The sequence below is a fragment of the Pavona decussata genome, unplaced genomic scaffold (genome assembly GCF_977016875.1).
Source record: "Pavona decussata unplaced genomic scaffold, jaPavDecu1.1 SCAFFOLD_26, whole genome shotgun sequence".
In the NCBI taxonomy this organism is placed as follows: domain Eukaryota; kingdom Metazoa; phylum Cnidaria; class Anthozoa; order Scleractinia; family Agariciidae; genus Pavona; species Pavona decussata.
In genome coordinates this window covers 3,670,001-3,697,165 of record NW_028145449.1, presented here as the reverse complement: position 1 = coordinate 3,697,165, position 27,165 = coordinate 3,670,001, and the positions used below count along the sequence as shown (strand labels likewise).

Below are 27,165 nucleotides of genomic sequence, written 5' to 3'. Positions count from 1 at the left end.
TGCGATCGTCTGCGATCATATGGAAACCAGCCTTTAGATAGAACATGGTTCTATCTTCTGCGATCGTCTGCGATCGCGATCGCAGGATCGCAGAAGTAGTTTCCATATGATCGCAGACGATCGCAGACCTTATCTGCGATCCGCGATCATATTGAAAGCTACGGTGGCCCACAACTGTCACATCAAATACAAATTCCCCACATCAAAATCAAATTTACCACATCAAACACAAATTCGCCACAACAAAAACAAATTCCCCACATCAAAGTCAAACTTACCACATCAAACACAAATTCGCCACAACAAAAGCAAAATCGTCACTACAAAAGCAAATTCACCACATCAAAAACGAACTTGTCACATCAAAACCAAATTTGTCACAGCAAAAACAAATTCCTCACATCAAAATCAAAAACACCGATTAAACGGTCAGCGGTCAATGAGCGAAATCTATCTCCAGTTTTCACTCGGCCTTCACCCGACCGCCATTTTGTTCTTGCACATGGTACTGTTATCTTGCTCGGGATGTATTGCAGCAATTGCAGGAGAAGTGTGGAGAACTGCAACTTTTGTGCCAATTGCGGAAAAGGTAAGTCATTGTGGTAAGCCAGTGGCGAATGAACAGTTCAGCTAGGAGTACGAAAGTCACGAAAGGTTGACTTTATAACTCAAATCAGAGGGCGTGGGTTAGAGGGAGAGAATCTCACGCCTTTGTGCATGGGTCATCACACCCGGCTCGTAAGATTTCTGCACAGCCCCACACATTTATTATGCATACATATTTGGACTCTCTTCATATTAAGTATATCCATAAAGTGGTATGAGATTGCTTCATGACACATAGGCTGTGCTGGCTGTGCTGAAATCTTACCCCATTTTTAGCTATTTAACAGCCTTAACATCCCCTAGCTATAAAAAAAGCGATCCCCTTGTTTTAAAGGAAAAAAGTTATTGAAGAAGAAGAAGAATTTATGATAATAATGATTTGTAGCCTGACGGTCACTAAAGTGGAAAATTTCAGTAATAATAATAGCATTGTTGAAAGTCAGAATATGCTCCACATATTGAATACAAAGCCTTACAGAAAAAAATTATGAAGTAATTCATAAGGAAAAATGGCAAACTGCTTCCAGTCATCCATACCTTTTAACATGCTGTAAGTCTTAATATCTCCCTTCAATGCCATAGATAAGCACTTTTTGTCATAAAAGTCTGTTTTATGAGTTATTTGCATCAGAGAGTGTACATGCATGTATCTTTCTACTGTTAGTATTTCTTCTTCTCTTTTTTAGTTGAGGTTGATTCACTGTATAATAAATCAAGAACAGTTTGTAATCTTAATTATATTTCTGATAAGTTATTAAAATCATGACTTTCAGAAGTTTACCCATCATCAGACAGCTCAGACAGTGACTGTGAAGGGGATGGAAGCTTTGATGAAGAAGAGGAAGAAATTCTGAAGTACTACTTCCACCGTGGGTTTAGCTACCAAGAAATCCTCCATTTCCTTAGTGATCGTCATCAGTGCCAAATAAGTTATAGTACTCTTTTAAGAAAGTTAAAGAAATATCGTTTGTTTAGGCGTGGTGTTACAAAACAAGAATCATTCAGTGATACCGTTTTGAAGGTACAGAGGCGTATGAGTGAACTTATTGATGGTCCTTGCTCAGCACATGGGTATCGTGCAATGTGGGACACCCTCGAAATGGAGGGACTCCGCATTCTGAGAGTAATTGTTCAGGACCTTTTAAAGGAGATGGATCAGGAAGGGACTGAATTGAGAAGAAAGCATCGCTTAAAGAGAAGAGAGTATCAGAATCCTGGGCCCAACTACTCATGGCATATTGATGGCTACGACAAACTTAAGTGTTGGGGTTTTCCTATCCATGGTGCAATTGATGGTTTTAGCCGTAAGATTTTGTGGCTGGAAATTACTCGTTCCAATAACTCACCAAACAAAATAGCCACTTTTCATGCAAGAACAGTTTCAGAATTGGGGGGTTGTCCAGTAGAACTGATTACAGATTTGGGGACTGAAAATGGACTTGCAGCAGCAATGCATTCTTTCTTCCATGATAATCCTGAAGCACATCGATATGTCTCTTCCCCAAGGAATCAAAGAATTGAGGGCTGGTTGTCGTATTACTCAAAGAATTGTTGTGGATGGCGGAGGAATTTTTTTAGTGACTAAGAGTTTCAGGGTATTGTGGACACTACATCAGATTTGAGTATGGAATGCCTGTGGTATTGTTTTAGCAATGTACTGCAAAAAGAGCTTGATTCTGTGAAAGAGCACTGGAACACACATAGAACTCGAAAATCAAGAAATAACACTGTACCAGGACGTCCAGATTCTCTTTTTTTCTTACCTGACTTTCATGGTGCAAGGGATTGCCTATTTGAAGTACCTGCTGCCCAAGTTGAATTTGGTGCACAGCATATAACTTAACATTTGGATAGCCCTGACAATGATCACCAGGAATACTTAGAGTATGCCAGAAGTAGACTTTCAATGCCTTTGCCAGGCAAATGGGAAGAAGCACTTGAAATGTACAAAAAATTAATGCATGTTGCCCTTCATGGATATTCTTCATAGTTTTGTTTATGTTCATCAAGAAAACCAAGAACTTGTGCACGTAAAAAATCAACCTGCTGTCAATCTCAGGGCTGTAATGGCTCTAAACAAAACACCCTCTTGAGCTGTAGGCTTTCAAAGCAATTGATTTCAATAAGAGCGGTATTCAGTGAATGTTGAAAGTAATATTCTGTAATTACTTTGTTTTTGCATTACTATGCCCTGTGATTGGCTAAAAAAATCTTGTGCTACTTTCTCAACCAATCAAACTAAAACCACATGTGTTTGCTTGGAGCTCTAGTTGATTGATTAGATAGTTTGGCTTTGTTTTGATTCGCAAGTTGTTGCCCTTAGTAATTAGTTTGTATTAGGTTCTACAATGCACTTATTGAAAACCGCTCTACCTTGTCATCCTGTTACTGCTGATCAGTTTGGCAGTTGGAAATTATTATCGAAAGGACCAGAACAGATACATGTAATTATGATGAGTTGTTTAAATGAATTGAATGAAAGATCAGCAGACATCCAGTATTTTGCTACAAAGCCTACAGTTGGTGGCTTGAAGTTTACAAACATAAACAATTTTTGATGTATTTCCAAAGTAGTCTCTTTTTTCCCCCATATCTTGGTGTTGGAGAAAGATATAGAGTCAAAATACAGTTTGTTACATGTACAGTAGTATGTACATACCAGACTCTGAACAGGTATTCACTTGAAGACTTAGCATTACTTTTTCAGTTTAAGTGATTAATGCACTACTGGAGCAATAAACTTTTAAGTAACCACCTACACTCCTTGAGCGCATAAATAAACCAATTCATAAACTGCTTGGCATGAAAATTTTCCAACTGAAGGGGGAGGGTGAAAATCTGCTAGTATCACTATTTGTGATATGATATTAACACTCGCCTTAAGCCTTGGCCATACATATACCATATCACCCAACACTGAAGTACATAACTTTGTCCGATGATGTCATAAGACGAAGCTTCTTGATCCACCAAAAAACGTTTTTTATGCATATGAAAGTGTTCAACATTGTTGCACAGGCTGCCAAACAAACTAAATTGTCTGGACCTGCGTCCCAATTTTATTCAAGGCGATGCAGCTTTACCTGATGTCATTCAACAGGGTAACCAACAACAGCAACAACAACAAAACTTTATTTCAAGTGTCATTCCAACCTTAAAACCACTCTACTAAAGATTATGGGCCTGCAAGCAAAAATTATCTGCAAAAAGTTAAATGTTAAGAATGGAAATGTCTACTCTGCGACCATAACCTTAACTAACACAGTTGAAGGTCTCCATAACCTTAACTAACACAAAAACAATTATCATTGCACCTTCAATGCCATTTATGACCACTATTTTATGAAACACACACCAAAAAGGTGTGTAGCAATGGACTTAGCTAGAAACTAACACAGCTGAAGGTCTCCATAACCTCAACTAACACAGCTGAACGTCTGCATAACCTTAACTTACACAGTTGAAGGTCTCCATGACCTTAACTAACACAAACATAATTATTATTGCACCTTCAAAGGCATTTATGACCACTATTGTATGAAACACACACAAAAAGGTGTGTACCAATGGACTTAGCTAGAAACTAAGAATTGCTGAAGGTCTCTATGGCCTCGTAAATGATTGGCCCTTGCAGTAGGCTAGAAGGAAAGTTTGGCGAAATTGTTCTGTGTCACCCATGTGAGACACTGGTAGAGTTAACTCCCTTCCACATGCTGCAACACACGGGAAGCAAATACTGTGCTTGGGGTTACGATCAAAACAATCATGGTCTAAGTTAACATTAATTGTGAGGGGATCACCGTTGAGGGGTCGGTGTCTTTGGCCAGTTAGCCAGCCCAAGACACCGGCCACAGAGATATCTGCTGTTTGAAATTCTTCTGCTTGTTGTCTGTCACTTCCCCTGTCTCCGCTGTCTGCATAATTCCAAGTAAGAGCCTCAGAATATCCACTGATCTTCTTTTCATCTTCCAAAGATATCAAAAAGTCCTGGAGGCTATCCATCACAGACTCCTCAACTTCCCTTCTGGTTGATCCCTCCACAGCATAACGTGGTTTCATAAGGGAAAACACATAGTTTGCATCAACATCCTTTGCTTGCCCCATGACAAAAAGTGGCTTGCATATTTCCGGGTTTTGCTTTATTACATCAGCAAGCCCATTAAGCTCCAGCCCTCTCGAGAATTCAGATAAATACAGTTGTCGTCTGGTGACAAGACTAATCACAATGGATCCTGTGATGTCACTGATGTGCTCTTGGTCAATAACACCAGTGTAACCATGCTCTGCAATTGCAATTTTGGATGTTTTCGAGGATCATCTTCTCCTGTGGCGTAATGTGCTCTAAATTCAAACTCTTGAAGTCAGTCTCTGGGTTGACCATACTGTCATAAACACATCACTGTAAAACACAAGGCGATGGACCCCCTTGAGCAAGGCTTACAGCAGCAATTTCTCCTCAAGACTGGAAGTATCCGTTCTGTACATTGTAGGTTGAATCCACAGGACTACCACCAGGAAACGTAATATTTCCCATGTCTGCTACAGCTTTTGCTAGGAACTCTTTAGCTATGGCGCCACTGTCTATCCCATCTTCACCTGTGAAATGGACTCTTAAAACTTTGTTTGGCCTGGTTCTCAATGATTCACGTCGCCAGAGATTTAGGCATCTTGTGAAATGGGAAGCTCTTCGCACCACAATGAAGAATTGACCTGTGTCATCAACTCTTTGGCTAATTTCTCTAACAACACCGACATGGTCAGTAATTGCTACTTGAGTATGTTGTCCAGCACTCTTCTCTTGTTCTAACAGGCTGGAATTCTCATCGTGTGATAGTACTTGTAGATTGTCATTGTTTTCAGTAACTATTGCTACTTCCACTACTTGGTTCAGCTCGTTATCTAATTCTCTTGCAATCTGCTCATCCAGTTTCATTTGTTCGTCAGGTATAGTTACTGTAACAACTGGGTCACTCTCAAGCTTGGAACATTTTGGGAAACGGGACATGCTGTCATCGTCACTGTCATCAGCACCCATGAGAGTGTTGTCGTAGTCTTCATTTGTGCATAGATATAAATAGATTCTATTATAGTCTTTCCCCACTTCCTCCTGGTATCGCTTTAAGGTAAACAGTTCACTAGTCCCAGGTAGAAAAAGAACCTTCTGCCCATCTTCATAAAGAAGGAGATAGGTTTGGTTCTCGTCATAGAAGTTACTATAATAAGCCTTCCATTTCTCTTCTGCTTTTTGGCGAATCAGTGAAGATTTTGCAGAATTTGAAATCCGCAAGGCTACCCTCTTTCCTCTTTTCGGTTTGAGCACACTTTCTTTTTCATTCCACTCAATCAAACCAATGTAGATAAGCACTTCCTGATCTACTGTTGAGGTCTTACTACTTTTTGCCTTCCCACCTTTGACTTTAGAAACCCATTGCTTGCCTTTAGCTGCCTTATACCCTGTGAAGGTCTTCATAGATTTGCTGGACTTAACAGAACTTGCTTCCTGTGCACTAGTGATGGTGCTTGGCCCTGGATTCTCCTGGTTAACTCCTACACAAATTGAAAATTGAATTGTGAAGATTGAATACTTGTTTTATCAATTAGAGTAAAGTTTAGGAAGGAGAGCATGCAAAGTTATCTTGTGGATTAACAGAATCCAAAAAGGATTACTTTGTTTCAGCAACATTTATAACCGAAAAAGAAAAACATCTCCTGTTTCAGGGCTGTCACTAAGATTTCAAGCTGCCGGATATATTCAGTTAGTAGGTGGGGAATCAAACAGATATGAAGTTCCTTTGGTCCTATTTTCCTTTTGTTTCCAATAAAAGTAGCTGGGTGCCATGCTCTTAATAGCCAGGAGGAATTCCCGGACCCCTGGCCCCTTACGTGACAGTACTGCTATGTGGAAGGAAAGCAACACCCGGTACATTTTGCAATCCTGGATCTTCTCGACTAAAACATTAGCTTTTCAACTACAGTATCTCAAGAAAGGAAATATGTCCGTAACCAAAACAATACAAATGAAAAGCTAACTATATCAAAAGTAGTGCTTAGATCTAATTGGTCAAGATCAATGATCAAACAATTCTGCTAGGAATCGCAACACTATTCCTTAGCTTTAAGTTCGGGCTCGAAAGGCTACCGGGACTCCCCTTGTCCCCTGAAGCCCGTTGTTGACACGTGCATTTCGCTGCTGCAAAATAGAGAGGTCAAACTATAAGTTCGGTCCCTTCGACCAACTACTTGGCTGTCTTTGACTTTCTCGACTGCCACTTGCTTACCACAATGACTTACCTTTTCCGCAGTTGGCAAAAAAGTTGCAGTTCTCTACACTTCTCCCGCAATTGCTGCAATACATCCCGAGCAAGACAACAGTACCATGTGCAAGAACAAAATGGCGGTCGGGTGAAGGCCGAGTGAAACCTGGAGATAGATTTCGTTCATTGACCGCTGACCGTTTAATCGGTGTTTTTGATTTTGATGTGAGAAAGTTTTCGATTTTGATGTGAGGATTTGTTTTTGCTGTGACAAATATGTTTTTGATGTGACAAGCTCGTTTTTGATGTGACAAATTAGTTTTTGATGTGGTGAATTTGCTTTTGCAGTGACGATTTTGCTTTTGTTGTGGCGAATTTGTGTTTGATGTGGTAAATTTGATTTTGATGTGGGGAATTTGTTTTTGATGTGAGAATTTGTATTTGATGTGACAGTTGTGGGCCACCGTAGAAAGCAGCCTTAAGAAAGAATTGAGCCTGGTGTGTTCAAAAAACATGGGCCAGAAACACCTGCATTTGTGCATTTGCTGTAGACTGAAGAGAGAATGAAAAGTTGACCGTGTTGTGTTTATGTTCTCCACAAAACCTTGAATTTGGTCATTTCATGTCTTGTCATGTCTTCTCCACAAAACCTTGAATTTGGTCATTTCATGTCTAGTTTTCCAGAGGACGGCAGAGAAATGTACCCTGATTAGGACAGACTTACTTGAAGCTATATACGCCGTTCAGGGCAGAGGGGCCAAAAAAAAAAACACTATCCGGGTAACGGCACGTCCCCGCCATATAGGGGAGTACCACCCTCCCACCTTCCCTGGGGTCTGTCTGTCTCAGTGTTGAGGCCTCATACGTTCGCGCTGACAATATTGCCAGTCACGCAGGGTATTTATTTGCTTTGTTCTATTTTATCTCTTTTCAGTTTTTCTCCTCGTTTCCAGTACGCTATAGATGAAGATTAGCCTGCGAGCAGAAGTCGTCCCTTGGGTGACCTGCGGTTTCCCACCAAACCAATGCGTGTCCTAGTGTAAAACATGGCTGCAGAAGATGGAGTGCTTGTTTTTGTTCTTCTCTCCCTTATTTCTCCAAGCCTGAGCGACAAGGTGCTTTCACTCACAGATGTAGACTTTGATGATAAAGTGTTTGGCTCATCCACGCATTTTGTAATGTTTTATGGACCTTGGTAAGTTATATTTTGTACAACGTGTAAGATAGTACGTAATCTCCGATTCGTAGTTCCTGGTAAATTTACCGCATTTTACATGTTTAAATTGTGATGTCAAATAATGAGATCGATTTTTTTGTTTCTGTTTGTCACTCTTACACTGCATTTCATATGTGGTTTTGCATTATACGCGAAAAAGAAGCCTACTTTTAAGAGGTAAATAAATTCGCTTGGGGAAGCCTATTCATTATCGTAAAAGGTTGTGACGGGTGACGCTTTTAAAGGCTTACATAGGATGAACCGCCTCGTCAATCGGTGTATGACATTTGCAGACTACAGACTGTTTATTTTAAAATAATACACGTTGAAACATAAGAATAAAGGTGACGTCATCATCAATAAAGCAACGTAATAAAAAAAAATTTGGAAATCAGCCTTGGCCTGGGGCCCTGGGTACGAGGTTGGTTTTTCCGCGTAAAGTTACAACAGCCTCGTTCCCAAGTTGTCTTTGGCTGTAAAGGTTAAAAAAAAAATGGCTTCGACGGATTCAAGGTATGATTCTTTCTTTTTCTTCTTAATAGGTTATTGTTGTATGATAATAACAAGTAGCCGACTAAAACTTGTCTATTAAGTAATTCTTCAGCAAAGAAAGTTCGGAATGCGGTGCGATATTGCACAAGAACATTGTCTAACCCGTTGTTTGTATGGCGCGCGGGAAGCGAATATTGAAACATAAACATACGAGCCATACCAAATTCGCCATGTTTTCTTTCACTTTCTTAGAAGCCTGGGAATAAGGGTGCCACAGGGTCCTCACAGTCACAAAAGCCTCCTCAAAATAAGGATTTCTATGGGAATTAATCGTAAGATTCATAAAACGTTGAAAATTAAACTGCCATTTAATATACATACCTCAGAAAGACATGGAAAAAAACATCATTTTTAGAGTTTTGATGTTTTATCGATAAACTCTGGTCCTCATACAGTACTAATCATATCCGTAATTTAGCTTAGGAGGCTGTTGTGAGTCTAGGAGCCCTGTATGCAAATTACAACTGGTGAAAACAATTTACAGTCTGCAGTCTGCAGTCTGCAGTGTGCGGTCTGCGGTCTGCAGTCAGCAAATGTCATACACCGCTCGTCAATAAATACAGTCGAACCTGTATAAAGCGATAACCCTCGAGGAATGGTTAAGTGACCGCTTAATACAGGTTGCACAGAATACATCACTTACTTGGTTAAGAAAGTTCGGCGATAAAATGGTATGGTATTGAAAGGGACTAGTAAAAAATTAACGCCACGATTGTGCAGCTTATTAAAAACTCAATTGCCTTGCACACTATTTGTTACCACATTTAAGTGGTTTCCTTTTACAAAGTGACCGTTTAAAGCAGGTCAAGACAATAGAAACAGCTCGCTGGGACTTAGTATAGGGTGACCACGACCGCTTAATAGAGATGACCGTTTAATACAGGTCAGGATTACAGTGATTAAGGAAAGTAACTTTTGGGACTTTGACAACTGACCGCTTAATACCGTGCCGCTTAAAGGGGCAGTATCATGGGAGATCGATGGGAGATACATGATTTTTGGCCAAAATTCACTAACTTCAAACTTTGAACACTGTGTTACTTAATTTCTCAATCGCTAATATAAAGAAATATTAATAGTGAGTTTAAGACGAAAGGTTGAAGCAAAATATAGTACAACCGGCGATTTTTAGTGCGTTACAACAGGGAAATTTGAAAACGTCTGCCAGACGTTTTCAAATTTGAACCCCTCTCTATCTTGGTCATCTGCCGGCGAAAATATCCGTGGATAGTTTCTTTGCATTCTGATAGCCTTTTAATGGAATTTTGTTATTATATCTTGGCTGCTATCAACCGAATAGCGTCTTTCCGATTTTCAATGTGTTACTAAAAATAGCGTGATACTGTCCCTTTAATACAGGTTCAACTGTAATTTTTGTCTTTGACGCCAACAGGTGCGAGCACTGCAAAAATTTCATGCCGACATGGAATCTGTTAGCTGAATGCTACAGCAAAGTACCTCACAGTGAACATGTAACAATAGCCAAGGTACAATGTAATTAACAAACTAAATGTTAATAACCCCCTCAAGTGTTGTACTGTTAACCAGCAATTAATTGTGATGTGTTGTTGAGCATTTCAACTCATAATAGCTGAGGAAAATCCCTGGTCCCGGCCCTATTTATAGCCCTGATGTGTGGTTTAGCTTTTGAGTTGCTAATGCCACAATGCATCAGTTGGCTGATTATAACCTATTGTAACCTATGTGTTTTTAATTCTGCTGGTTTCAACCTATGTACTGATCATGTTGATAAAGATGCAAAGAGCAATTATTCAAAGAAAAGCAGCCAGATTTTGGGTTCCATGTGGCCAGCCAAGACTGGGGTTCTTTCTCAAGGGAGGAAGAGAGGGGAGCCCGGGAGCAAACTTAGACTGATGGCTGCTCAGGAAAAAAAATGGCTTCATTCTATTTTTTTTTTATCTGGCATCATTGTCCCATTTTGTGGACCACAAATGAAACAACTTCGAACAGCCAATTGTACCCTCCAAGTTTCATTATCAGAGTATTTTTCTTCAAATCCTCTTGAAGTTACAAAATTAATAATGACTCTAATCCCACCCTTCCCACAAGGGTCAGGAACTCCCCAAAAAAGCCCAGCCTGACTAGGGTTAATATTTAACCCTTTAAGCCCGATTATCAACATGCATCCTCTCCTTACTGTTCTGTTTTCTTAATCATATAACAGCAAAAACGAACGATAAAAGCAGACGTTTTGGAGTGATCATAATATTGACTCCATTGTCAATGGAACTATGTAACAGTTAATGCGAATTACATCATTTAAATTGATCTGTTACATGGTTCCCTTGACAATGAAGTCACGATCACTCCGAAACGTTGGCTTTAATCGTTCGTTTTTGCTGTTATATGCTTGAGCAAATCTTTTTTAATATGACTTTCTTTATAAGAAAAAAAAAAGCATTTCAATTCAAGCCTAATCCTAATTTACATAATCGGTAATCGGCTTGTGGGCAATATGTGTGCGTATTATGCCATGCGCTGATCTTGCTCTTAGCCAATCAGAGCACGTGTTATATCAGCCACTAGCCTAATAGCCATATAATTATAATGGTTAATGTTTCTTTTTTATTTGAATTTTGTCATCATTCACAAAGTCAGGTAGATTGTACAAAGGAGACACCACTTTGTGCTAAACAAAATATTCGTGCATATCCAACGTAAGTAGTTTTCCATGTGAGTTAAGGCCTCTGATAATACATTTATATATAGTTCGAAAGTACTTTTATTTAATAATAAATTTAATTTTTTCACGTCATCCTGGTGTCATTTACAAGTGACTAGACTGAACAAACAAAAATCTTTTGGAAGAAAGAATCTTTATTGATTTTAGTAATTGAACTCAAATCAGAGTTCACGTAAATCCAGGCTTAGCTTAGTCGGGCCTTGAACCTGCTGGGTCCAGATGTAAATGTAGGCTTTAATATGGAATTGCAAAGCTGTGAGGCACTGTCTCAAATATAAAACTAAAGATCTGTTCAAAACAGCTGTTTTTACTTAATATTTTATTATTTTTCTGTAAGTTTAAAGTTGTATTATTAGATCACGGTGAAATCAAGAGATAAATGACCTCAGGACCTTTGTTAACAAATTATTTGTGGTTACATCTTAGGTGAGGTGCATTAATTTATGGTGCATTTATTTACTAAAAGTAGCTTGTTGTTACTTGTAACTGCTAAAATATTAGACTTTCTAATAATAATAATAATAATAATAATAATAATAATAATAATAATATTAATAATAATAATAATAATAATAATAATAATAATAATGATAATAAATTGGTTTACTAATGGAGTATCTAATGTAGTATGTATTAGGAAAATTTGCTCCCCCCTTCCCCCGCCCAACCCCACTAGAAATTCCAATAATAAAATAATGAAGATAAATTGTCTCTTCATACATTTCTTTTATTTACTTTTTTTTGCCCTTGAGACCCCAGCCCAGCCCCCCTCCCCCCCCCCCCAGGATTTCCATTCTACTCTATGGGGGAGGGGTGGGGGTGGTATGGATATTTTATGAAACTACACCATTACTTAAAGGGGGTACCCCTGAGCTTGATATAACAGTGCATGTCTAATAAATACAGTCTGCTTTGAGGACAGATCTCTTGAACTTGTAAGAAATCTGTGTTAGGAATTGGAGGGAATTGTTTCTTTTTGTTTTATCATTCTTATTGTTTGTAACATCTTTTTTTTATTCTATACAGATTAATTGCATAAAAGAAGGCAAAAAGTGTACAGAACACAATATCCATGGATTTCCTACACTAAAACTGTTCAAAGATGAAAGAGAGGTTTGTAGTAAGCTATTATAAAATAAGAACTAGTAAAGAAATAATTTTGCTGACAAGTGTGTAACACTCAGATAGTGAGGTGTAATTTACGGTAATAAATATTATTTGTATTCAAACAGTATAAGATCATAACATGAGATAATCTTACAAAATAACGGCAGAATCACACCCATGAGTAGCCTGTTATCCAGACACTCTTTGGACTTGTCACGCATTTCTACCCCGCATCTGGAAGAAATGCGTGACAAGTCCAAAGAGTGTCTGCATAAGAGGCTAACCCATGAGAAAATGGTAAACTGGAACTAACTATAATTTATTGTTAAGAAATAGATTCAATTCCGCTGTGTGTGTATACTCTGATAATGCACAGTTGACATCAATATAATAATAATAATAATAATAATAATAATAATAATAATATTAATAATATAATTATAATTATAATTATATATTATTATAATAAACATATACCAAGCAGCTGAAATTGTTATTTACAAGTTAAAAGTTGAGAAAAGAACCATCAAAACCTATTTACAATTCATTGCGACCCCGAGACTAATTTTCAAAGCACAAACTTTTCAAAAGAAAATACAAATATTCCAAACTATTTAGAAGTTAAAAGTTCCGATTCCAAAAAAAAAATAAAATAAAACAATTCACAGAAAATCAACGGACACACGCTTGGCCAGCGTTTAGGCAACAGTCATCGATGAAATCCGCTTGTGGAATTCTGTGGAAAGGTGCCCTGGAGCCTCTTACGCATGTGTGTACCGACCTTAAAATCTCAAAAGAAAGCAATGTTCTAATCCAAGTGATAGTAATGTGATAAGGTTCCTCATTCTTTTCTGAGAGCTTCTTGGCTAGGCGTTTGAGAAAGCAATTGCAGTCGGCTCCCATCCAACCGTTGGTTCCAAAAACTAGGGGAGTGAAAGATCCCATTTCAACGTCCAGCACTCTCTGTTGGTACTTCCGCTTTTTCTCCTCTTCCTGCTCTTTAAAGATTGTCGATGTTGCTTTTCCCTGATTACACTTGGAGTTAACATGCGTTACACTGACATCGAAAAATGCTGTAACTCCTTGAGACCGAAAGCCTCCTGCCTTCATGTCCAGTCTTGCCTCCGGACTTGTCACCGCGCTTGTGAGGTTGAATTGCTCATTGTCGAGAGGTTGTTGTAATTATAACATAATATAATTATTATGACATTTGTATTTTCTTTTGAAAAGTTTGTGCTTGAAAATTAGTCTCGAAATCGGAATGAATTGTAAATAGGTTTTAATAGTTCTTTTCTCAACTTTTAACTTGTAAATAACAATTTTAGCTGCTTGGTATATGATAATGATAATAATAATAATAATAATAATAATAATAATAATAATAATAATAATAGCTCTGCAGATACAGAAATCAGTTATCACAAGCTCACTCAACATTGCCAGGCGTTTTAAGCTTTTTAAATAATGGACATTAGGCGTTTTTTTTATTCATCACGATGAACAGAACTTTTAGTATTTAGATTTAGGATTTTATGGATGATAAATAGTTTTAGCATTTAATTACTAGGATTTTTATGATTAGAAGTTCGGAGGTTAATTTGTAATTTGGTCGTTACGTTGATTGGCTACGGCTGGCGGCCCAATCATTGTTTAGGTAATCTGGGCATCCAGAAGTTTTTACTGCCATTTTACAATAATAATAATAATAATAATAATAATAATAATAATAATAATAATAATAATAATAATAATAATAATAAAGACTTTATTAACAGCATTTTTACTAAGTGGCTCTTCATCCGTTAATATCTAACTAAAATTAATTACAACTAAGACAAACTTAAGAAAAACGGTGTTAAAATGAATAACAAAATATGTGTTCCAAACGCTAAATGAAAATCAATCACAATCTGGACCTGGCTTTATCTTGTAGCAATTTCTTCGCCTCCTTAAAAAATAAAATTGGATCCATGCAGTTTCTTAAAGAAAGGGGAAGGTTATTAAAAGCAGCTTCATCTTGCTTCATCATATGTGGTGTGAACAAAGAAGTATGCTACGAGCCACAAGTGAGTGGCATGGCTGATGTTCTTATCATGTTCTGATGCCCTCTGTGTGTTTAGGAGTACACACACTACCAAATGTAATCTATTTGTTTTATGCATTGATTTTCCTGTATAAAATTAGCTTTCGAAAGTTATTGTAGTATTGTAGCCAATCAGAGCACGCGTTATATCAGCCACTAGCCTAATAGCCATATAATTATAATGGTTAATGTTTCTTTTTTATTTGAATTTTGTCATCATTCACAAAGTCAGGTAGATTGTACAAAGGAGACACCACTTTGTGCTAAACAAAATATCCGTGCATATCCAACGTAAGTAGTTTTCCATGTGAGTTAAGGCCTCAGATAATACATTTATATATAGTTCGAAAGTACTATTATTTAATAATAAATTTAATTTTTTCACGTCATCCTGGTGTCATTTACAAGTGACTTGACTGTACAAACAAAAATCTTTTGGAAGAAAGAATCTTTATTAATTTTAGTAATTGAACTCAAATCAGAGTTCACGTAAATCCAGGCTTAGCTTAATCAGGCTTTGAACTGCTTGGCTCAGATGTAAATGTAGGCTTTAATATGGAATTGCAAAACTGTGAGGCACTATCTCAAATATAGAACTAAAGATCTGTTCAGAACAGCTGTTTTTACTTAATATTTTATTATTTTTCTGTAAGTTTAAAGTTGTATTATCAGATCACGGTGAAATCAAGAGATAAATGACCTCAGGACCTTTAATGTTAACAAATTATTTGTGGTTACATCTTAGGTGAGGTGCATTAATTTATGGTGCATTTATTTACTAAAGTAGCTTGTTGTTACTTGTAACTGCTAAAATATTAGACTTTCTAATGATAATAATAATAATAATAATAATAATAATAATAATGATAATAATAATAATAATGATAATAAATTGGTTTACTAATGGAGTATCTAATGTAGTATGTATTAGGAAAATTTGCCTGCTGTTTGACAACAATCCGCTTGCCCCAAATCCAAGAAAAATCCAAGCACAATTATTGTTGTACCCTTTCGTTTCAAGTTGAAAGCCAGTCGCTTCTAAAACAAGATAACATCAATTTGTGCTGTTATTGTTCAGTGTAACACTAACTGAACACTAACTAAATGAATTAAAACGTTTTACTGTGTTTGAAAATTTATTTAGGTTCAAAGCTGCTGCGGACAGAATCTGCCCTCCCCCTCCTTTCTCCCCCATTCTAGACAGGGCTAAGATACAAAAATAGGCAAAACCACTGTAGCTAACTAATCAGTCACATGATAGTTATATGTTATTCAAATTTACAGGAAAAAGAGGAAGATTTAGCAGAAATGACTAAACCAGAAAATGGACTGTACACAATGACGTCAGAGAACTTTGACAAACATGTGGAAATGGGACTGCATTTTAGAAAGTTCTATGCCCCATGGTAAGTAGCTAATTTGTTAGAGAAATCCCATGTCCACACGTGAAGCTTTTTTTTTTTCCCAAACCATCAGCACTGCTTAAGCTCCCTTTTTTTCTTTTTTTGACAGGTGTAGATATTGCCGTAAAGCTTGCACCCACCTGGAAGGCATTGGCTGAGTATCAAAAGACAATATGGACATCACAATTATTAGCTAAGGTACTGGCACACTCATCTCAAATGTTTGATTTTATCAGCGGAGTTGATAAGATACACTGTAATCTGGTCACCATAGAAAGTAATTTATTTAATGTCAATGACATGAGGAGTGCTTGCACAATCTCCCATTAGCCAAAGGCTTATGATAAAGTCCTTGACAATAATCCAGATTGAATTGGAATTTGGAAATGCTGGTTTTTGAGGGGAAGGGAAAACCAGTGTACCCAGAGAAAAAACCTGTCAGAGCAAGGACAAGAACCAACAACAAACTCAACCCACATTAATGACGCCGAGTCCAGGTATCAAACCTGGGCCCCACTGGTGGGAGGTGACTGCTCTGACACCACTGCTCTCCTGTGAAGAGAGATTCAAGTGCTGATGTTTCAAGCATTAGCCCTTTGTCAGGGCGAAGACTTGTTGTTCACACTGTAATGCTCCAACCAATAGCGTACCGCCACTGCTCACTATGTAAACCACACACAATCCATAATTCCTTGATTGGCTCTGAGGAATGGCTTAACGCTCAAAACATCAGCTATCAAATCTCTATATGGTAGCCAAATTACCATTTGTTTCCACCAATGCAGCACCACAGTGTCTTTAGAAACGTATCCTCCTACATAGTCATCTCTGTTGTATTTAGAGGAATGGTATTCCATAGAATTTCCTGGTGGGTGCATGCTTTGTGGAGCTTGGTGGAAAACTGTCATGATGTGTGCAAGCACAATCTTTAAATCTAGACTTGACATAGCCTGGCTGAGGCAGATAATTTAATCCCATATTCCCAACCTGCTTGTAGACTCACTTGTTCAGAAAATAGTATTAAATTTTCTTTGATAAAACCGATAGTGAGCTCTTGTCAGCTTCAGGAAATGTTCACAATTATCTCCCTCCCCCCATGGATGGGATTTCGTCTCCCCCCTTCCCCCGCCCAACCCCACTAGAAATTCCAATAATAGAATGATGAAGATAAATTGTCTCTTCATACATTTCTTTTATTTACTTTTTTTTGCCCTTGAGACCCCCAGCCCAGCCCCCCCCCCCCCCCCAGGATTTCCATTCTACTCTATGGGGGAGGGGTGGGGGTGGTATGGATATTTTATGAAACTACACCATTACCTAAAGGGGGTACCCCTGAGCTTGATATGACAGTGCATGTCTAATAACTACAGTCTGCTTTGAGGACAGATCTCTTGAACTTGTAAGAAATCTGTGTTAGGAATTGGAGGGAATTGTTTCTTTTTGTTTTATCATTCTTATTGTTTGTAACATCTTTTTTTTATTCTATACAGATTAATTGCATAAAAGAAGGCAAAAAGTGTACAGAACACAATATCCATGGATTTCCTACACTAAAGCTGTTCAAAGATGGAAGAGAGGTTTGTAGTAAGCTATTATAAAATAAGAACTAGTAAAGAAATAATTTTGCTGACAAGTGTGTAACACTCAGATAGTGAGGTGTAATTTACGGTAATAAATATTATTTGTAGTCAACAAGTATAAGATCATAACATGAGATCATCTTACAAAATAACGGCAGAATCACACCCATGAGTAGCCTGTTATCCAGACACTCTTTGGACTTGTCACGCATTCCTACCCCGCATCTGGAAGAAATGCGTGACAAGTCCAAAGAGTGTCTGCATAAAGGGCTAACCCATGAGAAAATGGTAAACTGGAACTAACTATAATTTATTGTTAAGAAATAGATTCAATTCCGCCGTGTGTGTATACTCTGATAATGCACAGTTGACATCAATATAATGATGATGATGATGATGATGATGATGACTTTATTAACAGCATTTCCACTAAGTGGCTCTTCATCCGTTAATATCTAACTAAAATTAATTACAACTAAGACAAACTTAAGAAAACGGTGTTAAAATGAATAACAAAATATGTGTTCCAAACGCTAAATGAAAATCAATCACAGTCTGGACCTGGCTTTATCTTGTAGCAATTTCTTCGTCTCCTTAAAAAATAAAATTGGATCCATGCAGTTTCTTAAAGAAAGGGAAAGGTTATTAAAAGCAGCTTCATCTTGCTTCATCATATGTGGTGTGAACAAAGAAGTATGCTACGAGCCACAAGTGAGTGGCATGGCTGATGTTCTTATCATGTTCTGATGCCCTCTGTGTGTTAAGGAGTACACACACTACCAAATGTAATCTATTTGTTTTATGCATTGATTTTCCTGTATAAAATTAGCTTTCGAAAGTTATTGAAGTATATATGCGTTATTGACCAAGCGTGAGGTCAAGATGGCTGGATATTGGCCAAGTTCTTTTTTTGCGCTTTTATGGACCGAGACGAAGTCGAGGTCCATAAAAACGCAAAAAAAAAAAAAAAGAACGAGGCCAATATCCAGCCATCTTGACCGAACAACCTTGGTCAATAAAGGATTTATTATATGGCTTTACCTTCAAGTTAAAACTACAACAACAAAACAAAACAGGACATGAAACTGCTCTACTCGGAAAGAAATTCTTCATAGCCGGCCGGTGCAAGATTTATTTTCAGTGCATTTTTGGATTAGCATGTAATCGTGGAAAAGAAGGAATCCTAAATTATCTTAGGGCTCTAACTTTATAATGGCTTAAAGGTAGTATACAATTATTGATAAAGAAAAATTTAGATTTTCGCAAGAGCGGGAAGATTTGAATAGAATTCGGCAAACTCGCCATTTTCAGCCGATCGCGCGGTGGCGTAAATAATAAACATTTTTACACAGTTTTCGGCTTCCAATCATTAATTTTTGAATGAAACAATAGATTTTGAGATTATATGCAAACATAAGCCGAAAAAAAGAGCGGGTAAATCAGAAAACTGGGCGAAACTTTGATAAGATTTTGTTGTTTACAACAAGCAAGACGCGGCTAAATTAAAAACGTGAGCTTCTTCGGCGAACTTGAGAAAAATACTTTTCTGAACTGCTCTAAACACTTAACGCAACTTCCACTACGCTATGATTTAAATACAGTCATTGCAAACCTAGAGAATTTATCAATTTGGCACTCGTTTTGTGACAATAAGTTTTACAAAATCAACTACATCTAAGAAATACTACACGCAGAGCAACTCACCGGTTCAACTCACATTCATTGTAGCTGAAACAAAATTTTCACTTCACCAGGACGATTCCATTCTCTTTCCTTTCGTTTAGGAAAATGTTGAGAGTTTACCGAACTTTTTAGTGAGCGTTTTCCCCCAAAACAACGAGAAAATCGAAGAAAAGATTGCATTGTTGTTGGGATTAAACTTTCAATGCCAAGCGAACGGGCAACGGGTAATCCCGAGCGGGCAAGATAGCTCCATCTTGCCCGCTCGGGTAGCCAATCACAGCGCAGGATTTGACTCATCTTGCCCGCTCGCGGAGCCGGCCATATAATAATGATTTTTATGGACTTAAGATTGACAGGGCAAATTTGGTTTTTGTTACATTACTTATGATCTTTAACAAGAGAGCATGCCTTTTGGCTAATGCAAGGCTAACAAGGCTTGTGATTGGCTAACAGTCTGTTACCTTGATTTATGCCAAATTTGACAAGGAAGGAATAGAGTTCTAAAGTGTGACGTCATAGATATTTGAATTTTTGAAATTATGGGATTTCTTAGTCTATTCGAAAAGAGCGCGATGAAAAATGCCTACTTGCCAAAAATCATCATCTTATTGCAATTTGGGGGCGAGATATTAGCTCTTTTATGACCCGATGACTCGATACAAATCCTTCTAATTTTGTCTTAGTTCCAAACGTTAAGAACTGAGACAAAATAAGAAGGATTTGTATCGAGTCATCGGGGCATAAAAGAGCTAATATCTCGCCCCCAAATTGCAATAAGATGCTGATTTTTGGCAAGTAGGCATTTTTCATCATGCTCTTTCCGAATAATACTAACAAATCCCATAATTTCATAAATGAAGTTTTTGTGGCGTCATCACTTTAGAACTCCATACAAAAACTTTTTACCTCTCATGACGTCATTCGTGAATCTGTACTTTGATCGCAAAATCCTCTAAACCATTTAAAACGCGAGCGTGACACTGTCAATTGTATAATAGAAAATGATTTCAAAAATTGTTTGCACAGGTGGACAAGTATGAGGGATCTCGCTCGCTAGATGACTTAAAGAACTATTTGACTTTGAAGATCTTTGAACACAGCCTTTTGAGCAGTGCTACTACTGAGAATAGTGAGTCAGCAGAGGAGACACTGCTTAGGCTTCCTACTCAGATATGCAGGCAAGTGAAGAAACATTTTAAAACTATCAAAGACTAGGGAGTGCGTTTGATGATCTCGATCCCAAGCTCTCTCTCCTTTGCCAAGTTGGTGATGATGTCATCCGCCCCTGCAAAATCTGCGGGGGATGCCAGATACGCGTCCCAAGATCCATCCATTCAATCAATGCTGTCCCTTACAATCTCGACTCCACTCTGTATTAGGAGGGCGTTCTTCCTACGTCGAACGCAATAGAAAACTAGCGAATTACTAAGGAACAACGTTTCGCTTCCCTCCCGACAGCATTGTCAAGTTCAAATGTTAGCGTCAAATGTGGTAAAGTATTTTTTTTAATATAATTATAGATCTACTATGAAAAAATGTGATAAGATGCAGTGCTCTGCACTAGATCTTTAATTATATTCATAACTACTTCAGCGCATTTGACACTAAACATTTGAACTTGAGAATACTGTCACGAGGACGGCGAAACTTAACTTCCTTACTAAATCTGCTAGTTTTTATTTTAAAATGTTTCTCCAAAACGTCTGTAATTAGAAGTGAGGAAATAGCAGTTAAAAAGCAAGGCCTTTAATGGTATCATATCAAGTACTGCTCCGTGGCTTTCACTTCAACAGTTCAACCTGTTCCAGGATTTCAGATTGTAGAGCCAGCCAAAGGCTAAAATCAGAAAATGGACGCAAAAATTAAACGCTTGGGAACAGGGAGAGAAAGGGAAGAGAGCCTGTGAGCATTTCTTTCTCTCTCTGGCTAGTTTCCATGCGTTCATGAAAAATGAACGAATTGTCAAAAGACTTCTCTAACGATAGGTTCCAAAGACCCTGAGAATTACTACATTACGAACAACTGCCGCCATCAACGGTACAAAAACTTGAGGAAAACTTCCTCATAGGCAGCTTAAAACTCAGACGCAAAGCTGCAACGCTGAAGGACAAATGTGACCGTGAAAGGCAAAACGGACACTAACGGAAAACCGTTCGAACGGCAAAAACGCACGGATGGCGAACGGTTATCGAACGGTTCGTAAACCGTTCGAACGGTTTGGTTGACCGTTCGAACGGATGAATAATATGGCCATTCGAACGGATTATCGAACGGATTGGTAAACCGTTCGAACGGTTTGATTAACCGTTCGAACGGTTTGATAAACCGTTCGAACGGATAAATAAATCGTTCGAACGGTTTGGTTACCTGTTCGAACGGATGACTAAATTGCTCGAACGGTTTGCGAAATAGTCCTGAGCGGATAGTTTATGCTTTACAATTGAGCGAGCGATGTTGTTCTTTGGCCTGTTGATAATTATTTTCATTGTAGTCGGTGTTGTCATCACGCGTTATCAGTGATGTCAATTATCCAAGAACTTCTAGTCTTACGATCCAAAGAGAAGAACATAGTCATGCTGACCTTAAACCGTCAAGCGTTTTGAGCTTGATTCCGGTTTCGGTTCGCCGCTCGAATGGCTCGAGCGCTTTGCGAAATCGTTCCGAACAAATAAATTTACCTGCCTTTGAGAATAGAACGGGCAATCTTTATACTTGTGGCTTATAGTTTAATTTTCATTTTAGTTGGTGTTGTCATCACGCGTTATCTATTCTTGTGATCGAAAAAGAAGACTGTAATTAATCTGTGCTAATGTGGACCGCTTTGAGAACTGAACGACACGTTCAAAACATTCTCAGATTTAGTCAAACCAAACTGATGTTTGCTTGAAACAATTAGATGCTGGTTATCCCACAGGGAGCAGATAAGTCCTATTTGACCGTATTTCCAGTTTATAGATTCACCGTACAAAGATTAATGTAGCACGGAACTACAAGTTGTTGATTCAAACCACCGTACGTGATCGAACTGTAAACATACAATCCTTTCCGCGTCTGTTGAAATCCTATCCTACCCTCACGACGAATGCCGCATACGGTAATGACTGTGGACTATCACTCGTGGTGACTTTACATGTACTCTCGGCACTTTGTTATTGCGTTTTATCCCCGCCTAAATTCAGCTTCTTCTTTTCAACTCCTAGAATCACTCAGCCAACAATCACGTTTTTGGCTCAAGGCATTTAATGCCTTGAGCCAAAAACGTGATTCTTGGCTTTACCTCTTATAACGAGAGTTGTCAGTACCAGTGTCATATATTTTACTGTTACTTTGAATAGCCAAAAAACATACTTCAATCGATAGAATCGTTAAAATACTGGTTCAGGTTTGTTAACAATAACCCTACCAGTGTACAGAAACTAGTGTCAATCATTTTTGTCTGCGGATGGCTGGGATGGAAGTGGATTGGGCAATTTGTTCAGGTTGTTCTTGTGTATTTTAGAGAGGTCGCTAAAAACTAATTACAGTTTGTTCTTCCTTGTAGAAACCTCTTAATATTTTCTTCCTGGTGTTCTGAGAGCATTTCATGTTAGCAAAGACGTTGTTGCGTCAAATGTCTGAGTAGTTTTGACCAAAATACAGCAAAATCACTGGGACAGTCATGCACAAACGCATTCCAGTGTTTGTCATTGTTACATAATAAGGCCCCAAAATATCATGACTTTCACATAGGATCACAAGCCATCGGGTTCCTTCAGCCTAACAAGCTCTCATGTGAGCAATAAAACTACTAATTTGGGACACTGGTAGAAGAATCCCATTGTTTTAACACTTCCAATTTCAAGTGAAAGCTTCTGCACCAGGTTGGTAAAATCTAGAATTGTAACGCGAAAGCTTGTCGTTATAGGTACAGGAAAACCTATCCACTGTGTGAGGACCCCATTTACAATCCACATGATGTGAAAAACATCGTCGGCTCCCAGGGGAAATGAAAATCAAGGGAGTCGACATTCTCACTCAAAAAAGCTAATTCATTACAAGCTTTCTTGGTTAATTCAACTTCAGAGTTTCATGACAGTTTCTGATTAACAACAGCATACATGGACCGTGTCATAATCCTTACCACACTCCTTACACAAAGAATGAGCCAAATGACTTGCCCTTCCACATACGCTAGATCTTCTAACTCTGACCTTCTTACAATCAACCTTGTGTACAAAATTAATACTACTCTTAAGCTTAGAAATCCTGCGTTCAGTAACCGAAAATCAAACATTGATTAGTATCAAACACAGTGCCAAGCCAGGTAATAAACTGAACAGGTTCCCAAATGCACTTCTCTTCGTTAATTAGGACCCATAGTTATTCACCTGTCAAGCTGTTAATTTAAGCTTTGATAGTACTAACACCCCGCCCCTCCCCCCAACCATAGAGTCAAAATTTGCTTTGATGATTTGGTGAATAAATACGGCGCGGATGACAAGCCAAAGGGTAAAATACTTTACCACACCATCCCCAAAATACCAGGAGAAAGAGAGAGGTGTCGGCCCAAAATGAATTCCCACCTTACTGCACTTCAACTGAACTAGCCTCTGTCCCCACTGCTCTGATGCCGTACAAATATTCCATTTCTGGCTAATTCGTATGCACAAACACGCCAGAAATCCCATTAGTGTATTCCTTGGAAGCACAATTTTCAATAAGTTTGCACAGGTGCAAAAAACATTATTCGCTGAACTGCAAATTGTAACATCCTGTTTAGTTACGTAACAGTGATAATGTGGCTGAAACAAGTTTCCTCTCTTGACATCTTTTCTTATTTTCATTTCAATCACCGTTTATGAATAGTCTTGTTTCGCTTGGGGCACTACGATTGCGTAGCATGAGGACTTATAGCACGTAGATTTTTCAATTGAATTGTAATTTTTGAAAATGAATACAATTTCAATGAACTTATCCTGATCTTTGAAACTTCTTCTTATTTCCTTTCTGATAAAACCAGGTGCCTCAAATAAACATTCATAAGATATATTTAATATTAATATTGCACTTAGTCATTATAAAGACTTAAGCAAAGCAAGTTCGTTTTACATGGCATTAACATGGCGTTCACAAACTTAACTGGAGATCCAAAACAAACATGCGAAGAGCTGGCGTGTTCAACAGAATTCACCAGAGGAGTCCACACCCATTTAATAGTCTTTTTAGCGCTAAATGGTTTTGTGGCCATAACCGCATTTCTGGGGAATACTCTGATCCTAGTTGCCCTTCACAAGGAGTCTTCACTTCATGCGCCGTCCAAACTTTTGTTCCGCAACTTAGCGACAACTGATCTTTGTATTGGTATCATTGCAAATCCTCTTTTTATTACTTAACTGATATCTGCCCTAGAACAACGATGGAACATTTGCCGCTACGCGTTTGTTATTTTTCATACCACAAGCCATATTTTGTGTGGCGTGTCGTTGTTTACACTGACCGCCATAAGCGTGGACAGGCTTCTTGCCCTGTTATTAGAACTCAGATACAGACAAGTTGTAACTTTGAAGCGAATGTATCGAATTGTAGTTGTTTTTTGGGTTGTCTCCACTGCCGGAGCGACATTGTTGTTTTGGAGTGAACGTATAATCGCGTGGTATGACTGCATTAAAATATCGCTGTGTGTAGTCACGGCAATATTCTCTTACGCAAAAATGTTTCTTGCTCTCCGTCATAACCGAGTTGAAGCACAAGGTCAAGTTACTCGAGGACACCAAGGCCAAAACGTTCAATTTAACACAGTGCGTTACAAAAAAGCAGTGTCCAGCGTACTTTGGGTAAAGTTAGGGTTAGTTGTTTGTTATCTACCATTTGTTATCGTGGAAGTTTTGTGCCTTCAGAGCGGAGTGACGTCAGACATTTTCGTCGCTTGGTTTTATTCAGCAACTTTAATTCTCCTTAACTCATCATTGAACCCAATTCTCTACTGTTGGAAGATCAGAAAAGTGAGACAAGCAGTAAAGGACACAATCAGAGGACATTTTTGTTCAACGAGTTAATTCTTATGTACAATATTGTCTACGAGCATGGTAAAATATAAAGCTGAAGTATCGTTGTTTTTCAATTGGACTTTGCGAGTTTTGTATAATAGTAGAATACTGCCTTTGTAACGGACGTAAGATGTATTCGTCTGAAATCCTTGTAGTTTATTGATTGGAAAGGAAAAACTCAGTTTATAGGTATCAACTCTGTCATCTAGACAAACGAACTTTTTTAATTAAGGAATTCGACAGAACGTTGAGAAGGTTTAAGTTAAGTCAACTAGAATAAAAACATAAGCAAGAATATTCTGGACAAGAAACGTTAGTACACCATTATAAATCTACAATCGAGTAACGCTGGCAGAATTTAACTTTTGATGAATTAAGATTGAGAGGTTTTCGTTTTCACCCTGTCAAAGCAAATCCATCTTTTAAATATTAGAGTAAAATAAAGAAGGCGTTTTTATTTTTAATTTACGACTTCCGCGTTAAACAAAAGCATGATAGTTGACAGTTCTGTGGCTAGTTATTTATGACATTAAACTTTTTGTTAATAAAATTGTCTGATCATTTCTATCTTAAAGTTTATTTTCTGTCGACATCCCGTTTGACATGTTACAAATGCAAACGGAGCGAAGAAAAAAATGGGTAAAACAGGAGAAAAGAAAATTGAAAAGAAAAAGCCCAATAATTAGGTCTAGTTTGAGCATGCGTTAGCGTTACTAAGCAACCAAACGACTTCAACACGTGATCACATCTCGTATGCCGCCACTATTCACGTGCTCGATTACCAGCGGTCAAATTACAGTCGGCCGTCGTCATACACCAATTTATGCGAAGAATTCAAATTAACAGAAAAAGAATAAAACTAATGTCCAGGGCCCGGTTGTTCGAAAGCCGATTAATGCTAATCCACGATTAAAAGTTAATCAAGGCTTTCATTTTGCTCGTTTAAAATGGTTTAAAAGGCCAATTTCAAGCTAACGGTTAAGAAAAGTTTAAGGCAAAATTGAGTGACAAAAATCTTTTAGGAGAATCTTTATTGATTTTAATTAAACTCCCATCAAAGTTCACGTTAATCCAGGACTATTTTAATCAGGTTTTGAACAACTGGGCCCAGAGTTTTAATCAAACTTTGAAAAATCTATGAGTCCATTGGATTCACAGCGAGCGAATGTACAGTTCAGGATCAAAGAAGACCAATTTCCATGATAGAAAAGGAGACTTTCGGGCTTAAATAGGGAGATTAAGCAACGGCGACGACTACGACAACGTCAACGCCATAAAACAATAGGTTTAATAAGCAAAAACAATCGCTCTGCACGTGCGTTTTACATTTTGTACATTTCTTCGCTGTCCTCTGCAAAAGAACTTGAACGTGAAATGACCAAATTTTGGGTTTTTTGGAGAACGTGAGCACACGACGGTGAATTTTTCATTTTCTTTCTTAACTTGAACGCCACTCCTACCAATTTGGTTCCTGGATAATTCGTCGTTTCTGTAGAAGTTGAGGGAGTTGAAATAATCGCGAAGTAGCACAAATGAAATAAAGTTATATTTTGAAGTCACGTTGTCGTTGGCCTTGCCATCGTCGCTATCTGAGAACCTGGAATAAGCTACGGCACTCGAACGTAAGGACGGTAACTCCTAATAAAGAGTTATGGAGGAAAAGCAGATCTTAGCTTGGGCTTGTGGAATCCAAAAAGGAAAATTGGGCGTAACCACGCATTTTTCAGAGAATATTAAGCAACGATAATTATAAAAAACTTCAAAATGCAAAGCAGTGTATGGCATATTTATTTTTCAAATTGAAGCTTAATTATCTTTAAAAAATGCCCGGTTACCCCCCAATTTTCTTTTTGCAGTTCAATAGCCCTTGCTAAGATCTGCTTTCCCCGCGTAAGTCATAAATCGCGCAAAAAGGCCTTTGTTTTAGGAGGCACTTTGAAAAGTTTCTCGG

General features: G+C 38.0%; 1 protein-coding gene and 3 pseudogenes across 2 annotated transcripts in view; 3 read left to right on the top strand and 1 right to left on the bottom strand.

Annotated features, from left to right (window-relative positions):
* Positions 1–183: 183 nt before the first annotated feature.
* On the top strand, positions 184–3,364 carry LOC146485605 (uncharacterized; annotated as a pseudogene).
* Positions 3,365–5,062: 1,698 nt separating this feature from the next.
* LOC146485604 (uncharacterized) lies at positions 5,063–6,961 on the bottom strand. The gene is made up of 2 exons (XM_085103256.1): positions 6,898–6,961; positions 5,063–6,153 (listed from the first exon to the last, which is right to left on the bottom strand). The coding sequence occupies exons 1-2, from the start codon at positions 6,959–6,961 to the stop codon at positions 5,063–5,065; spliced, it is 1,155 nt and encodes a 384-aa protein (XP_084959382.1).
* A 906-nt stretch (positions 6,962–7,867) lies between these two features.
* Positions 7,868–27,165, top strand: part of LOC146485602 (thioredoxin domain-containing protein 5-like) — a 24,452-nt pseudogene continuing 5,154 nt past the window's right edge. Inside the window, exons 1-8 of the transcript XR_014863401.1 lie at positions 7,868–8,055; positions 10,022–10,115; positions 11,248–11,306; positions 11,670–11,758; positions 15,807–15,928; positions 16,035–16,123; positions 17,416–17,502; positions 20,215–20,370. The product of XR_014863401.1 is annotated as a thioredoxin domain-containing protein 5-like (transcript). The remainder of the gene's footprint in view (positions 8,056–10,021; positions 10,116–11,247; positions 11,307–11,669; positions 11,759–15,806; positions 15,929–16,034; positions 16,124–17,415; positions 17,503–20,214; positions 20,371–27,165) is intronic.
* On the top strand, positions 22,653–26,197 carry LOC146485603 (melanocyte-stimulating hormone receptor-like; annotated as a pseudogene).

Bases quoted from the DNA above. Each gene is read 5' to 3' on its own strand.
- LOC146485604 (XM_085103256.1), bottom strand. From the start codon at position 6,961: ATGTATTGCAGCAATTGCGGGAGAAGTGTAGAGAACTGCAACTTTTTT. The intron at 6,154-6,897 runs GTAAGTCATTGT...CAATTTGTGTAG, and splicing joins TTTTGCCAACTGCGGAAAAG to GAGTTAACCAGGAGAATCCA.